The sequence below is a fragment of the Amyelois transitella genome, chromosome 21 (assembly GCF_032362555.1).
Source record: "Amyelois transitella isolate CPQ chromosome 21, ilAmyTran1.1, whole genome shotgun sequence".
Classification (NCBI taxonomy): Eukaryota; Metazoa; Arthropoda; class Insecta; order Lepidoptera; family Pyralidae; genus Amyelois; species Amyelois transitella.
Window position 1 is genome coordinate 6014602 of NC_083524.1, and position 18500 is coordinate 6033101.

At 34.7% G+C, this 18500-nt stretch overlaps 1 protein-coding gene across 1 annotated transcript in view; it reads right to left on the bottom strand.

Moving 5' to 3' along the window:
• The window catches only part of LOC106135607 (ubiquitin-like protein 3), a 103523-nt gene extending 87863 nt beyond the window's left edge, over window positions 1-15660 (bottom strand). Inside the window, exon 1 of the mRNA XM_013335964.2 lies at window positions 15314-15660. Within this exon, the coding sequence (XP_013191418.1) occupies window positions 15314-15343 (30 nt within the window). The 5' untranslated portion in view covers window positions 15344-15660. The remainder of the gene's footprint in view (window positions 1-15313) is intronic.
• Window positions 15661-18500: the final 2840 nt, after the last annotated feature.

The window sequence follows — 18500 nt, forward strand, 5'->3', positions numbered from 1 at the left end:
GATGGCAGGTGTTACTTGGTATTTTTTCCTATTTCATATTATTAACACATGTTTCCCTGAAGAAAAAATGCCATAAAGAGAGATCCGAGAATGGTTTATCGGCTATAAACCCACATGCGGACTTATACCTCAAAACAGAGAGCGCTCAGAAGTAAGTACAACTGCGTCTTAATCAATCAATCAACTTAATCAATTATTTTATTATTATTTTGAGAGGTACTCTCTTAATATACAACTAAATATGCTAAGAAATTTTTAAGCGCGTACCTTTTTATGTATAGTACGAGTATCGTTGATATAGTGGCAACGGAAACACATAATTTGTGAAAATTTAAGCTAAGAGAGCTTAAATTTTCTTATTCTTTCTTTATTTTAAGAGATACAGGCTGGTGATCGACGAATGGACAGACGGACGGACAGACAGCGGAGGCTTAGCAATAGGATATATTTTAGGTACGGAATACCAAAAACTAAAGGTACTTATGATACAAAAGGACATCCCATCGTTCTACTAAAAGATATAGGCCAATCAGTTATTAAATTTCGACTTAAGTAGCCGATTGTTTTGCATTATTCATTAATCATTTTAAATTACTAACTACCCAAACATCGTGTTATAGAAGTTCGTCGAAAATAACTTTATTTTATCATTCCAACTGTGTCAGTTATTCCATTTCAGTTCTTTTCTCTCCTTATTTTATTCCAAAACTAAAGTGTAGTTACTGTCGATAGATGGCGTGCACTCAGGGGAATATATCCTCTGTTTTCTTTGAGCGGTAACATAATTCAGACTCAAACATCTTTCTTTTCATTTGAATAATGTGATCGTACTATATTTTACTTACTTTACCGTAATACTGACAGATATATAAAGAATATTTTATGTGGGAATACAATTCTACATACATAAATTTAGTCACGTTTATATCCCTTGCGTGGTAGGCAGATCCAATAGTCTTAATAAGACTCAAAGTCAACGTTCAGCTGTATGGCTTTATGATGGAATTGAGATTTAAATAGTGACAGGTTGCTAGCCCATCGCCTACAAGAGGAATCCCAAGTTTATAAGCCTACTACTTTTAAGCCTACAATTCTAGCAACTTAGTTGTAATAAATTATGATTTTTATATTTTGAACTTACTAAAATTTTATTTAAGTCCCTGTTTAGTTCAGTAATGTATATTGTAAAAAATAATATGTCGCTCTGAAGTTTTAATCGTACTAAAATATTTGTCACAAAGGTTGTCCTAACAAATAAACTGTACTTACTTTCACGACGGTAACCATCAATTCCACTTCCACAAAACAACAGCTTTAAAGCGACAAAATCTGAACTCAATTTAAGAATATAAATCCGAACTATGATTCCTTATACCTATCACTGCAGAGCCTAGTAAATTTTAAGTGAGGATGGGAAATCCTCTTAAAGCGACGAGTAGATTTATAACATGCCTTGTGGGACCTATCAAAAAGATTTGTAACCGTAGAACCGGAGGCAAGGGCTATTCGGTTACTCCACTAAAAAGCACTTTTTGAGAACGCTTAGTTCCCGGAACGACCAAAAAGGGCCACCGCGCTAGAGAAGATATCTGACATATATAGAGAGAAAATTTAGGTCTTACTTAAAAGACGAATCCTCGATATCTGATATTTTTAGTATATAGTTCGTAAATGAAAACATAATTATAAGGATGAATCATATCATTATTATTCAAATATTGACGTTAACATATAGTAGACGGATTTTTTATGGATATATTTTCGTTTATAATTAATTCTCATATTCTTGAAACAATATTGAAAGCAAGATTGATCTTCATAGAATTCTAGATTGATTTGATAAAAAAATATTTATTATGATTAATACGTAAACTTCATATTCGAATTGTGCGCACTCTATTACAGAAAAAAGAGCGTATGGTAATTCTATGCTCGCCTCTATTGTTTCAGTGTCGCGTTTAGTTTTGGGAGATGTGACCGAAGCCACCCGTGGACACGTTTTTGTTAACGTTTTCACACAATATTACGGTAACTTAATTGTATGTCTATTCATTCCGTTAATTTGTATCCATGGATGAAAAGCTTTGGAAACTGAGGAAATAGGTATACGCGTGGAATGATACACCATCGGCCAGCGATTCTTTCCTGAGGGGAAAGGATGATTCAGTTGTCGCTGACCCGGTCTTCCACTCAAAAATGAGCCAAGGGCGAGTGGCCTTGTTGCCTATTTTCAAACAAGAAGTCTTTAACAGCAGAAGTAAGCCATTAGATTTTGATCTCTTCTCGCTTTATTTTGTAGATTTCTCTATGTTTATCAAACTTGTAAGAAGACACATTAATTACATGTAATCTAAAAATTATACTACACTACTACTAATTCTACACTTCTCACACCTTACAATACACGCAGCTGTTAATATGACTAAACATAGAAAGTTTAAATGAATATTAAGATTAACATCTCGTCTGCGGAGACCTTTATTTATTATGCGTGCGTTGGGCACGATATTTATATCTGTTGGTCTCTTTCATTCGAAGGCAGCGTTATTTATGTCTATCATTAATCTAGTGGCTAATTTAGAGTGCACATCTTTTTCAGAATTCTCATTTTCTTTCATAGTAGCACGTCGTTCTTAAATTGGATCCATTTAGCCGCTTGTTACGAAAACATGCCGACATTTTTTTGTTTTTCGTTCTACACCGGCTCTTGTTATTTATAAATAACATTACTTTTGTTTGTTTCATTTTATTTCTGTAAACTGCATCAGATTATTTTTGTTCGAAGATAAAGGAACACTTTACATCATAAGAGCACGTCAATTTACTTAGCAATATGTCTGTTTTGTGAAGCAAACCATTGTTTTGGCTAGTAAGTAAAACTGTTTGTGTTTTTGATCTCATAGCGAAGAAGAAATCGGTTAATATGAGAAGAAAAAGAAACACACAACTTACAACATACCCGTTTAGATTTTTCCTGGCCGAAATAGTGAATTCAGACAGTTTTAAATGTAGTTTTTTCGTTACTTTTGAGCTTTAATTTCAGTCTGGCCTTTTGTCAGAAGAGCCAAAGGTCAACGCACGACTAAAGTAGATTATCTTACCATCTCCCTGGAACCGGAATGACAACCACGTGACCGGGCATTATTAAACACAATTACCATAATCCAATTTTGTAAAATCAAAGATCCCCTCAATATGACCGTATAATATATTTCCCTCTAGACTCAAGTTAAGACTCTTTAGGGAATTAAAGTATTAAGGTTGAAAAATTGCGCTACGCAACTTATTTAAGATATTTGGTATAAGTCTACTTCAAACATTACATTAATACTTAAATAAGTAGGTACTATATTTATGAATGTTAGAGCGTTCATAGCAGTATTCGAGGTATTAAACTTGTGACCGAAAGTAACCGGGTTCGAATTCACAATTTAAACAACAATGATTGCATACTATTTGTGGCCAACATTTTATAGGTATTGTTGTTTGAAAACTTTTGGTAGTTGACAAGTGTATTTATCTTTCTTTGCCTTTAGTAACAAAACCATACAAGCAAATGCCTTTAAGATGAAACTATCTATTTATTTATATTCTAAGTATGGACAACGCTTGACAATTTCGTCTAAAATCGCTAACAGATCACGTCACTGGCCATCCAAATCGACCTCTAGACGGCTGCCCTTTGAAATTAAATCTCCTTACAATCGGTGAATTTACTCGGCTGCCGCGTAGCTTAATTTCCTTTGTTCAAATATTGGTAGTTACGTAATTTTCTTTTTTAAAGAATAATTTACTTATTCTTTAGCCCGCTTGAGACGGTTTCGCGGCAAAGCTTTAAAAATTTTACCTCCAAGGAACAAGTCGCTTCGCCCTCAATTAGGGTCTAGGAGAAAATCGCCTTGAAAAATTCAAAAGAGCTCTAATTAGTTTTGGTCGACGACTATATGCATTTCCTTTAAACATTTCTCTGGTGAAGTTGTGATATTTCAAACAACATTGCAGCTTTCTACTTTGATTGAGGATTAATTATGAATAAAATTTAAACCCGACTTCAAAAAACTCTAAAAAGCTAAAAATAATTGGATATAAAATAAACAATACGCAGAATTTTGGCGATGAGTGGGTTGGTACCTAATCTACATCATTTCTGGAGCCGTATTTTCTTATGTATGCTACCGCATACATTAAAAAACCATACGGTCAAATTGAGCACCTGTTCATTTTTTCAAGTCGGTGAAAAACAAAGCTTAAGATCTTGACTAAAACGAATTACTAACTACCAAGAAAAACTTCCGGAAACGTCAATACTTTAATATTAAAAAATACAAATGGAACTAAACTATAAACCTTGACTTTTTAGAACATAATTGTATCCGCGATCACAAAAGTTGACAGCACAACCAAAGTTAGTTTTGGATTTAGTAAAATGCGGCTTCCTGGTGGTTCGCCTACAGACTCATCGATGGAAAGTTTAATGACTTCATACCCAGTTTGTAACAGCAACATCGAGTTTGCTATCACAAGTTTTACCCGAAATCGTGCTACCCACAATGGTTTACAAGGGTTCGCCTTAACTCTCGATAACCTTTTAAAAGCCAACTCCATCTACGTAAGATAGAAGGACCATTATGTGAAACATCTCTTGCATCGGTCCCTGAGGCGGTACGGTACGTCGAATGCTGCCAGTTTCAAAGCCTTTAAGAAGAAAAGGCACCTGATTTAGAGCCCCCCGTTGGCGATAACAGGGAAATAGGCAGCGCTACCGGCCGCTCCATAAAACTTCCAACTACCCACTTTTTATCGGCTATCACGATCAGCCCGCATCTTGGCCGCAGTACGACTGTGTCAGCGAACATCGATAGAAGCGAATTATGTACCCATTATACCTGATGTACGGTACAGATGCTCGAAGTAACGATAAATATTCGTTAGCCTATGTTCGACAGCAACCGCCGTTTCATTACGCCACCACCTACCTCTTTATTGGACTATAAAAATGTCAAAGTCGATACTATTTCAAGTAGAATAATGTCTGAGGAAATAAAAATGTCTTTTTGCAATAATATCAGAAGCTTATTCCAGCATCGGCGTTTCGATTACGACACCATGTGAGACGCGTGTCCCAAGCGGGTTAGTAGTGGGGGAAATGAAATTACACAACGCCCTCTAGGGGCTGGGACACGAGACGGCCACACTAAAAGGGATTATTGCCCTGTGCACTTCAGAATGCACCCTCGACTCCGGCGACATAACGGCACATATTGGAAAAAGGGAGACAACCCCTGAGCATTAGTAGGGATTATCGGTATATCTCTTTACACCACATTACGTTACTCGATAAGTCACCTTAATCTTCACGGTGCTTTGTCTGGAGAACAAAATGCTTTTATACAATCGATTGTTGCGATACGATTCATTTAAAGATATTCTATGTTCATAGTACACACACGACAATACCAATTCAAAATACTTACAATGAATGTGGATGAAATGAAAGAAGCGTGCAAGGATCGTGGCAAGTGGAAAGATCTGAGAAAGTCTCTGCCTAACCCTCAGGGTAAGAGGTTTTAATTTTTATATGTATGTAACTAGATGTTAGGTGTTTCAAATGTTACATTAGACGTCACGTATAAGATGCCCAGACAGTTTTAGGTGTAGTTACAATGTAAAGTGATAACCTGTTGGACAATAAATAAATAAGTAATGTAAGAAACCCTAGGTTTCCGATGAGTCATGCATGGACAAATGAGTTCGCCCAGTGATGGGGCGAGGGGCGATTTCAATTAATTTAACTACAGGTTCACTCGACGGACGATTTGTACAAATTCCTTTACCAACGTTAATTCACTTAGAAGTCGAACCTGAATCCATATCTCCCTTAGTGTTAAGTAGATAATACCTATTAGAAGAGTACTTTAATACTTGGTTCACTGAGTAAACATAACTTGTAATCCGAGATTCCTTCACGCCGAGCACGAAGTTGTACCGCATTCACAATGGATGTTAACTAAGGCTCAAGGCTACAATAGAATAGATACTTGTTACAATAATCATCCCAACCACTAAAGTATCTAAGGCTACTTTAACTAAATAACTATAGACTTTACAATTCGAGAGATGAGTGTAACATTAACGTAGGCCACTCAATGTTTGATCAAAAAAATTAATGTAAGACAACAAATTTGGATTTCGCTGAAGCTTTACGGAATTTTCGGTGAAAATGTGGCGAATATAAAAAAAAAATACGCCATAATGGAGAAACAGTCAAGAGCTCAGATTCTGGGTTAAGTAAACATTGGATTTTGAAATGCAATGTCAAGTAGCTCGCGCTGTTGATTGAAGAATTATGCAAAGTATGTCACCCGTCATACAAAGCTGAATTCGGTATAAAATATTCAGCGTGGATAACGTGGAATCGCGCGAGAATTCAGCGGGCTCTTGCTCAAACCATTTGCGAGGTAATGGGCCGCGGCTGCCGGCAGCCTTCTAATGGAAAAACGTCTGCCTTCGATCACAGAGCCCTTTCATAGACTTTATCACTTCTGCATGTACGAGACGGCTTTCAAACGAAGCTAATTGAAACACTTGTAAGACTATAGTCATTCCGGCAAATTTTCTCGCGAGACTGGGCAGTGATTGTGAAAATTGTACATGAGGCGTGAAGTTGAACTTATTTACACGCTGAGCAGGATTACAACAAGGGTGGGTGTAAAACTAACAAGGGTGCAAGATTCTTATTAACGGCCTGTCAAAATTGTTATGCTCCAATCCCTTTTGAGCCGTGCCCCGGGAAATATAATAGTGGAATGATAAAGTTGCAGCGTAATGAGTACTGACTCAGCGTTGTGTTAAGCTATGAAACACCCACAGGGCAGCAATCGGGAAAGTAATAAGTATTATGATTACTTCTTCAAATGGAAAATGTGTAACATATTGGCGTAAATAGAATAAAGGCTCACAGAAGAACTAGTTAGTTTTACTGTTCAAATTTTAAGTTAAAATAAATTTGTGTCAAACTTCCATGTCTATAAAGTGTAAAGGTAGACGTGTCCGGGGTGTGGTATAATCAAAACCTTAAAAACATTCTTTTTTTTTTGTATACTGAAAAAAATACTAGGATAGAAAATTTGACACAACAGCCGCCAATTTATTTATTGCGGAACTTGGGAGGTGAATATAGGGGCCGTACCTCCCTTTCGGGGGGGAAGTTTCATCCCCAGAGACATCCGGGATGGCAAACACTTTAATACAGCTGAGCGAACCGCCAAGAATTGCTTAGGACTGAATTAAGAATGATTTTCAAAACTGCAAGTTAAGATACTTCAAAGTAAACCTAAAAAATATATTTAAAATGCAATGTATAGTTACTACCTAGTACTTACTAAGTAGGTATACATTACACCATTTTACTTTATGAATGCAGCTACATAGATATTTTATGTGTCTTACAGTCAGAAGTAAATACATAAATATGAAGTTATTGCCGTTAATCGAATTGTCCAAGTTAATTTAACCTTACACTTCTTAACATTTTTTCTAATTTACTACTTTGACCCCTTACTGATGACAATCATGAGTTGGGAAACCAATTTTGAGTCAATGTGAAGCCGAATTATTGTAGACATTGTCGTTTATCATGAAATTCATGACACCGTTGACGCCAATCGTCCTTCAACTCTTCGAGGAGGAATTTTAATAATAACTTTCTTACACGCAGTTTGGCCTATCCTTATGAGGAAATATTCTCATACGTTGCAGATAATACAAGTTTTGTTCTTTTAACAGCGGTTCGAGAAAATATTTTTATCTAATTATAGAAGCTTGACTTATTGACTGTCATATGTCAACGCATGCCCAAACCGCTGAGAAAGACTAGAAGAGTCTAAAAATTATGAAATAAGCGGGACTTTTTGTTTTACGCAGGTGGAATCACGTGCCAGTTTTAGTAAATAATGACGTGTTGTAAGTACAATATGCTGTAAGTAATAAATTAAAAATAAATAGTTCAATATTCAATGGATTTTTAAACAGTAGTAAAAAACCTCAATTAGGCACGTAAACATATTTCACATATATGTAATTATTATTATGCTAATTGCCGTAAATAAACAAGGAATATGTTTATTTATTATCGTATAAATTTAGTATGCATATGTCGCATTAACATGTTTTTTTTTAAGAATCTGTGTGCACATACAATACATTCACTGCAATATAGTATTTATGGCCCGCCACGGATAAAAACTTGAACGACAGTTTTCATAGATAAAAACCATTCATTAGAGGAGCCGTGGGCGATCGTTACGAAACCATTGTGAATGGTGTGAACGGCCCTCAACAGCACAGATTATGAGTCACAGAGCTGTGCTGTCACACAAAATAGAGGGAGTAGAAGTTAAATTCTTAAAAAGTTCTAATTAGACTAGGTCTTCGCTTGAGAAACAATACCATTGACAATATGAACCAATATTTAACCAACAAGTAACCGGGGTTGGAAACTGATGTCTGTCAATCCTGCCTATTTATAGTTTGACATAAAAGAAATACATATGTAACTCAATTCTTAATTTATAGAATAAAAACATCTGTGTTAATCTTAAAGTCTGTATTTATAACTATAAACAATTTTGCAGTGCAGAGCACGTTCATTAGGGATCACAGCTGTTGGTAGAGCGAACAGAAATTAAAGTTGCCAGGCCAAAAAAATCTATGAGTAATTATTGCCCGATCTTAATGACGTAGACAATATACTTAAATATGAAAAGCTGAATATAAACTTTTTGGTTTAAAATTCACAATAGGAGTCCGCGACTTCGTCCGCAGATCCGGGATAAAAAGTAGCTTATGTTTTTCTGGGTCTTCAGCTACCTACATACCAAATTTCATCTCAATCGGTTCAGTAGTTTTTGCGTGAAAGAGTAACAAACATGTATACTGACATACAAACTTTCGCATTTATAATATTAGTAGGATGCAATTAGTTTAAATATCCTTCTGTTATCTTAGTATTTTGTTGTGATGTGTTCACTTCTTTATGCACGCCCACAAATCGTTATTTTGACTATTACTACTTTTCCATGCTCTATAGAATTAAACGAGTACCGAACAATAGATTTCCAAATCTAGCACAAGTTGATTTTCTAATAATTTAATATGAAATTGAAGAATTATAAATTTTATTTATGTGGGTAGTTGCAAGCACATGTGATATTTTGAGAACCAGAAATTAACAGCAATTAAATGCCAATAAGGATTATGTGACTATTTGATTCATATTTGCACGGCAGAAACCACTGAACAGATTTCGCTAAAATCCGGTATAAGTTGTTACAAATAGTTACTACAGACAGTTAATATGTAGTTATAATGACAGACTTTATCATCCACTAAAAGAAAATATCTGAAAATTCCCAATGAATTGAAATATTTTCGTGCTATGTAAAAATTTACGCGCTTGTAATTTTAGAGTTTCACAATCGTAAAATTATACATTACTAGCTTTTATAATATGTTATTCCCATCTATGTACCAAATTTATCAAAATCGGTTCAGTAGTTTTTGAGTTTATTCGTTACAAACGTACAAATATACAAATTTTATCTCTTTATTATAATAATAGTGTGGATTGAGATTTAAAGGAACCAAAAGAAACCTAACCTCATTGTAATTCATTTTTCACCATTGCCCCAGGCCGTGTGTGACTTACTTATAAAAAAAAGGTCAACGTGCGATACAACAACGAATAACAGGATAAGCGAAGATTTAGTTTGTCACGACCAAGATTATAGTGTTAACTGTTTATGTTAACTTCTTGTACAGTTACGTATATTACCTTCTTGTGTCAGAAAAGCGGTAATTTTTTTTTAAATATGGTAGTTAACAAGGAGGCTCTTTGTAATTATTTAAAGAAGGAACGGGTTTAGAAAAATATAAATGATTTGACAGATTGAAAAAGGGAAGCGGTGTATTGTTTTTGTGCGCGGGAATATAATGTCCAAATTAATAAATAATTTTTTTTCAGAAATTCTTTGTTAATTATAATATTTTTTAAAAATAAAAAACATATATTTGAAAATCTATGATGATTTATTGAAGATCCCGATGTTTCCCGTTACAGTAATACCATGCCTGCAAAACTATGTACCTATACATCACACAAGCCACAGGGACGGTATCGATGCTAAACGACCATTAGTTAGTATAATGTATATTTTGGATTAACTACTTGTAGTTATTAATCAATTAAACGAAATAACAAAGTGATAGATATGTGTAACTATTTATGTTGTTTAAAATATGATACCTATATAACACGATTTGAACGAAATGAAAAAAAATATGGTGATAACAGCCTTATAAACTAGCCCAATAAGTTGATAAATTAGGTATTCCGAAAAAAAAATCTTTTACTTGTTACAGAAAAATTAAGACAAAATATTACTTTGTTGGCTTAAAAAAAGTTGGACACGTGACAAATCATGGTGTTCAGGCAGCCACCTCTAAAACGCCCGGCAACCAATCCGGTTAGGCGGCTGGACTTTGCTTAGTAGAAAAAAAAAAAAACAAAGAAAGTCCCGCAGAACCAGTTTTATCTGATCAAACTGAACATGTACTAAAGTCACACGAATATTTCTCAATGTGATTTGAAGAGAATTAATTTACATAATTACATCAACAGTGTTTGTTATCCAACAATTTAGGCATCTTGTGTGTCAAGTGAATGTAAAGTTGTAAGTAGTTATACATGTCTGGCTGATGATATGGTCTTAGTTTATTTTATTTTTTTCACTTTCTTAGATAAACGTTACCTGCTCTTAACTACTTAACTTTTCCTTTAGGTATTATGAATTTATCGTACTTTTACTGACTATTGAAGGTGATCCATCTAACTCATCCGAAAGGAGCTGGACTCATTAATCTAAGAAGGCTAAAGAAACTTACTTAACAAACTTGAAAACAATCTAACTTTGTAATTTGCATGTAGGCTACAGAATCCTAGATTCACTATCTAATTCTCTTGTTAATTGTTAAGAATAACTTGCAATGCGGACTGACACTACGCTGATTGGCTGAACACGTGACGAAAACATTGACGTGTTACCAAAAGCCATTGTTAATTAGCGAGAGTACGAGTTCTTTATCGAAATTACTACATCGAATTGAGTGTCCGATCCGAACTACGTTGTTGAAGGAGAATTGAGAAACGACATTACGCAACTTGATTGAAACAAAGATCCGATTACAAACACATTTTGCGACCGACTACTGGTCCAAAATCTGAACTGGGTCACATATTTCCGAGCTCGGCCGACCTCGGGCGAGGTTAACGATCCTCAATTATGACAAGATGAGAATCGCAACGGATCTGAACAATGGACTAACTGTAACCGCACTGGGTTTCGTCACACCTCGATGTTTACTGCTTGCTCTAGATTGGCAAATTCGCCATCCGTTATGGTTTAGTGATGGGCCTTATGGTGATCGATTAGCTACTGCTTTCGTCATCTAACCATTTACTATGAATGCAGGTATACTGTCAGATAAATGTAATAAAATTATTGAATTATAAGTTTTGTAAAATTTAACAGGCAACATTAAGGATACAAAATAGAGATCCGAGAATTTAACAGAAGAAACAAATGATAAAATTCTAAGCAAATGTAAAAAGCAGTTAAAAACGATATTTTTAAAAAAGTTTGTGGTACTCATCGATATTTTGATGATGTTTTGATATTTTTGTCCAACTTTATAGTAGTTTACAAACTAGCGGCTATCGGGTTAAATACCGTCGTAATTGTCGGGTTAGTTTCGCGTTTCTTAACCTTATTTTTTTTCATGTTGACTTGTCACGAAATCTCGGCAGTTTAGTGAGTAGGGCGAGGTTGATCAATGACAAGCTTATCCACAAATTAACGTTTACGCCGATGACCTCTGCCGGCTTATTGGCGGTCTCGCAAGTCTACTGCCACGAAGATTTTGTGTTCGCTCTCGAAAACATTTGCATTCTTAAGATGTCTGTTATATGCCATGTCAGATAAAATATGTGATATTTATTTTAATATAATGGTATTTAAATCATGGTCCGATGTACCTAACTGTAACATCAATGTTAAAAGCAATAAATGATTTTTATTTTCGAATTTTGTTGTGCGTTGATCGATCAGTCAATCAGTTTCATATATAATATTATGCGCGTACATACTGGGTCATACCATTAGTCAAATGCTCAATGACATTAAAAATTATTCTCATGACAAATTTAAGAGCGCTTTCGGTTATGAATACTAGTACCGTTTGCGTAAAGCTAAGTTTCTGATACTTATTTGTTTATCTTAATTAAATTCAAACCTGTTTAATATTAATGGTTAGGTTCGTTTCATAATGTCCGTCGCAAAATTATTCATTAAGATAATTTGCGTCAAATTATAATTCCCTGTTACTTGATTACACGTCACATTAATATTTCAGCTGCAAGGGACCAAAACGGTTACCATTATGCGGATTGCTTTGTAACTTATTTTGATGTTTTACTTTTTATTGTGAAAATATTGTACTCGTACTGTACTTACATCTTTTGTAAGAGTGACAATAGAAAGCAGACCCCGGGCCTAAGTAAAAAACTAGTTAATAACAGTTGTCGGTGCAATTGGTATATTTAGTTATCGCCTAAGAATATATTTTAAGAGTCGACGAAAATTTCACAGCCTGGTTAAAATTTTAATGAAAACGGATTCATCGAATCCAAAGAATGGTACAATAGGCCATTGTTTCAAAACAGGGCCTACTTCGAAACCCAACAAAACAGTTGGACAAAATTGCGTTGTACTCAGTAAACAGCACTTCACCATAACATTAGCTCATAATCGCACTCCGGGACATTTTATACAATGCAGTAACTTCAATCAACCGTGTCGTGTTCCCGGTACTTTGGAAACGAATAGATCTCTTTTCCGTGGTATTCTTAAAAATCGACAATAAAAGGACTTTTGGGATTATGCTTCGTTGGTTAGATACCGAAAAAAAGATAATTCTGCTTAATCGCGCGAAAAAATTTCGTTATTTCGCTTTTTATTGTGACGTGAATAGTTTTTATCTAGCTGCGGAGGCTGGATTGTAAAATCGTTAGATTAATTTTTACACGACATAAACCACGATTTCAATATTAACTCCGAATCACAAGTCGTCACTTGTTAGAAGTCATTCGGGAATTGCTCTTATATGCACAAACTGCAACATTAAGATGCGGTTCATTGGTGCATAACTTCGCATCGGAACAACATTCAAAAGAACTCTGCCTGACTTTCAACTTAAAGACTGCAAGAATAAAGTTCATATTTGATCTATCGATTTAATTCGTGTTTTAGTTCTGATATCGGTTGGTAGTTTACACGGGTATAGCAGCTATGCGGTTAGTAAACCGGAAGGATAATTTACCAATAAGGCATTGATACGCAGGATTTTTTTATCATTAGCTATGTGCCAACCAGGTTTACGGCCGCATATATTTAAACACGTTATGATTGTCGCTTTAAATTACGCGAAACACAGATTGATAATGAATTTAATAACTAGATATGATTTTACCTCGAATAAGCGACCTATTTGGCTAAGCGGTCATTTTGTTTGGCAACATCCAACAGGCATAAGGGGGAAAATTATGTAATACTTTACATGCACATAAATATCATCGCGCCGTTTCCTTGGATATCATAAAATGTGACTAAGGAATAGGCTAATAAATAGATACTTCTTTTAGGTTAGGCTAGCAACCTGTGTAAATCTTGAAGCCATACCTGAATGTGGCCTTTCACTCTTTATGAGACTGTTGGCTCTGTACCCAGTAATGGTTAAAACGTGAATATACATATGTATAAATATCATGCCGTTATGTCTTTAAAAAAAGGCAACCAAAAAGTGCCACTTTTGGGTTGCTAGGAGACTATTGCCATAAAAGATGAATGCCAAATTTATAGATACCTATAATATGGAAAGGCTTTTCCATGACTGGAGAAAGCATTTAGCCCACAACTTATTAAATTTATTAGCTAATAAAATTTAAGTGGCAACTGGCATAGTGTAAATTTGCCATTAGATGCATTGCGTGGTTGTAAAGAGTTTCCATTGATGCGTTCAGTTGGAAGGCTACAGTGTTGCTACGGTTCGGCTTCCTTTGATAGTACCTGTGTAGTCAGCTTGGGCTCGTTCGAGCAGAAATTTTGTGGTTATGTAAAGAATAAGTAGTCAAGATTAATATCTTATCATATTTATTGTTGCACAGGTGTTAAGGAGCTTAGAAAATATATATATCTAGCGTATTTTCTGTTCCGAAGTTAAGTATTATAAACTATTTATTTTAAGTAGTTTTTCATATTATATGTACACCAAACATGGTCTTTATTTCTCAGAATCAATATCAACATGGTGTTTTCATTAGATTGTTCTTCATTATTCAATACATTGTTTACTTTCTTGCATCACATGATTATGAATTTTGTTCAAATAAATATCAACATGGTGTATTTTTAAAGATAAATTTTGTTCACATGGTGTTTTTTTAATGAAAAGTTTTATTCACATGGTTTTAATTTCTTAAACAATAATTTAAAGGTACGTGTTTTGGTTACATGGATTAAAATTTCTAATTAAAATGTAAATTCTTGACTCGATGCCCAAGTGAACCTTAACATTTTTTAATGTCTTTGTTTAAATATCACATGTTGTTATTTTTTATTGACATATTTGTTTTAATAAAAAAAATGAACATGTGGTTTACTATCTTGCATCACATGATTATAGTTCCTATCACTGAACAAGTTTTAATTTCCATTCATGTAATAGGTACCTACCTAAAGATAAAATTATCTTCCCAAATTTAACTTAAACTGACCTGAATTTTACTACTGAGATAATAAGAGTTGAGATAGGTCATAGATGGACACAAAAACTAAAGTCCTGCATTGGGTAATTAATTACCACAAACAGGATTTACATAAGGTGAAACTAAATTTTACATAGTGAGATAATGAAACTTGGGAGAGAGAGAGAGAAAGAGAGAGAGAGAGCATAGACGGCCACATCATCTTATATTCTGCATGTGCTTATGAATTACCACACGTGTTTATTAATTATCATTAACCTCAGACTGTGGTGCAAAGTGGCTTAAAACATACGTTATTTACATTCATTCTCCACAATTTAGGACACTCACTTACTAGTCGCATCACTGGGAGAAAGGAGGCGTATCGGAAACAAACAAAATGCTGTGACCTCTAAGGCCACTGCAGTGGTTTTGAAGTACAATGATCGTACAAACCTTATCTCCGGGAACGCCTTTGGCCGACATGGTGGGTCACCTTCCTGCTATATAATCCGACGTCGTCGTGAGGACGATTTATCCAGAGAATGGATTTCACTGTTGCCGTTACTGGCCAGCATACGACACAAACACTTCACTTCATCAAACACTTGGCCATCATCACAGATCGAATGGTGCATCAGAACCAAAAACACATAGATCGACCCATCGTTTGGAGTCGCAATCAACACGATTTCCCATTGATATTCATCGACACAGATAATTTTTCACAACACTGTACACAAACACAGCGACTGACAGAAGCTAACTTGATTGGGTTTGGCTTTGACGTAAAATGGCGAGGGATGGATGCCCCTCTCCTGCCCGCTCAGCCCCCCCGCGCATGTCATCTCAGTCCTCCTCATTTGAACAATTTCACTGTAGAGGGCACCACTTGTATTAAATAAATAGTACATATAATCCATTATAGAGGGCGCTATACATAGTTCACACTTTGCAATTACAAATTGACCTTTAAATGAGGTCTTTAGTCTTAGCAAATGGTCTTGAGCATGTAACTTAAAAAATCTTTTAAAGGTAAAGTATACAGTGGGCGATGTAATAATAGTAGTATCAATTTTTTCATGTTTATATATTTTTCGAATCTTCACTACACGGAGTAGAACGACATCTTTATCAAATACCTAGTACTTGCAAAATTTGATTAAAAACCAACATAAAATACAAACATCAGGACACGTGAAACTAAATAAGAGCTTGTAAAAACGACTGGTTTACATAATATAATTGTAAATAATGATCAAACAAGCTTTTACCCGCAGCTTCGCCCGTGCGAATTTAACGCTATCTACACACCCGAATTTAGCACCACCAACAAAAGAATATTGGTTAAGTAGGTATTACCTACTTAACATGAGCGAAAAATATAAGTCTATGCATGGGAAATATACATTTTACCTGGATGAAAAGGTCAGGTCAAGAGTACCCGAAACCGCCGAGCTTGCATGAAGAGAGTTATGAATGTGGATGAAGCGAAGTCAATTTGTTTTGATAATGAGAGTGTGGAGGGAAAGGTCGAAGTGAGAAGACCTAGAAGAACGTATCTTGATCAAATTAAGGAAGTCCTGGTAAAGAGTCAGGTCAGTTATAAATGGATGAAGCGAAAGAAGTATGCACAGATCGTGGCAAGTGAAAAGAGGTAGTCTCTGCCTACCCCTCCGGGAGAGAGGCGTGATTTTATGTATGTATGTATAAGTGATAGAAGAGAAACCAAATACTGTACGTGTACCCTAGGAACATAGCGCCTTGCCTTGTTACATGTTCGGTAGTTTATTACAGCGACATCTAGTGGTTGTGTATACTTTGTAAAAACTTGCTGTAAGCCTACTCAAATCTGTATTATAAATAGATGTCGCTGTAATGAATTATAAGTGAAACAAAGAATAAATATATATAGCGCCATCTTTTAAACAGTAGCGCAATAATTCCAGTACTTGTGAAAAGTTTATTTTACTTTTTAATTTAGTAAGTAAAACTTTTCAATACTAAGTAATTTACACAATAATTTTGAGATGGCGTATTACTTATTACAAGAATTTTAAGGCCACGCACACAAACACCGAAGGCCATGTTTGACGACATAAATCTCTTCATGCCAGGTCTTCAGCCTCTACTGCAGAATCATTAATAGCCCATTACACTTGCAAATAACGAACCTTTTTAACGGTGAAAGAATTTCTATGTTTACGAGTATACATTCCCACATTGACTTTTACCACCTGCACGGAAAGTTAAGCATCTGGTTCTGATGTTTTTCTTCGCTACCGGACCAGCATAAAGCTGCATTAGAACTTGAATGTGCCTATTACCTTAGCCGCTTTATACGAAATATCTCCTAAAATATATGCTATTATCCTTCTATACCATTTCAATACTTAGAAATTTTTTATCTTGCTGTTGTCGAGTCAACCCGCCACGACATTTATTAAAATAAATGACTGAAGACAAAAGCCTTAAAGATAAATGAAGAAAACCTTTTATTAAAAAATGGTTGACTTGAGCGATAAAGTTCGGATAGCTGACAGTTTTTTACCAAATGGTCCAAGGTTTTAGATAAATACCAAAGCTATAAAAGTAATTTAGTCCACATAATCACCTTTCAACGAACTCTTTGTTCGAATGAAAATCAGGCTTGTTATAAACTCTTTTAATTTTTTGTGAACATCGGTAGGTAACTTTGACTCTACCAAAAATTTATCAGTTACCTTTCCTTTTGGTTCAGAAACTAATTTTGGTACAAAAGAAATTCAATTTTACACGTAACAATTATCAGTTTTACATTCAATGGTAAATTTTGACAACAAAAGAGTGAGAAATTCGTAAAATTGTGCATAAATAATTTTCTTATCTGTAGGTACTAATTTATCCGTACTTATTAAATTTAGTGACTGCTTACGAAAACTTTGGATACCTTAGTAAATTTTCCTGATAGCAGCAGCTAAAAATAAAATTCAAATCAGTTAATTTAAAATTATTGAAGTTAAAATCATTATTGATGAGAAAGTATCTTTAGCATAGTTTGTTTTGACTTCGTAAAGTCAAAATTTCTGGTTTATTCTGAAAGGTTTCTCTTTAAAATAGAAGTTAATACAAATTGTGCCGAACAGTAAGGTAACTATTTATAAAATTAGGCAAGGTTGGTTTCAATGTCAAATAAATAACTTCAGTATATAGGTATTACAATATGAAGAAGTTTTCGTATATTGTAGCTTGTATGTTAAACTGATCTATTTATATTAATAATAAAATGAGATAAAGTTTGTAACTTTGTTTGTTTGTAAGGATAAACCTTCAGATAATAATAAGGTTAATTATCTGTGAATGTTAAAGACTATGTATGAACCATGTGGTCTATACCTAATATTACTGTAAAGTTTAATTCAAATCTGTTCAGAAGATTTTCCGTAATATGCTCACAAACATACCTATTTATTTTATAAAAAAATCTGATAGTTGATATATTTCACCTAATTTCAAAGAAAAGTTTCGAAACTAAGTTTTTCCTACCTTCTCTTTAGTGTAAGTACGTAAACATAAACGGGATACATTTCCCAAAATAAACCTGGAACGTTCTCGTAAGTTTGTACATTAATTAGGAAACTGGAGCGACCATTTCACCTGTTGT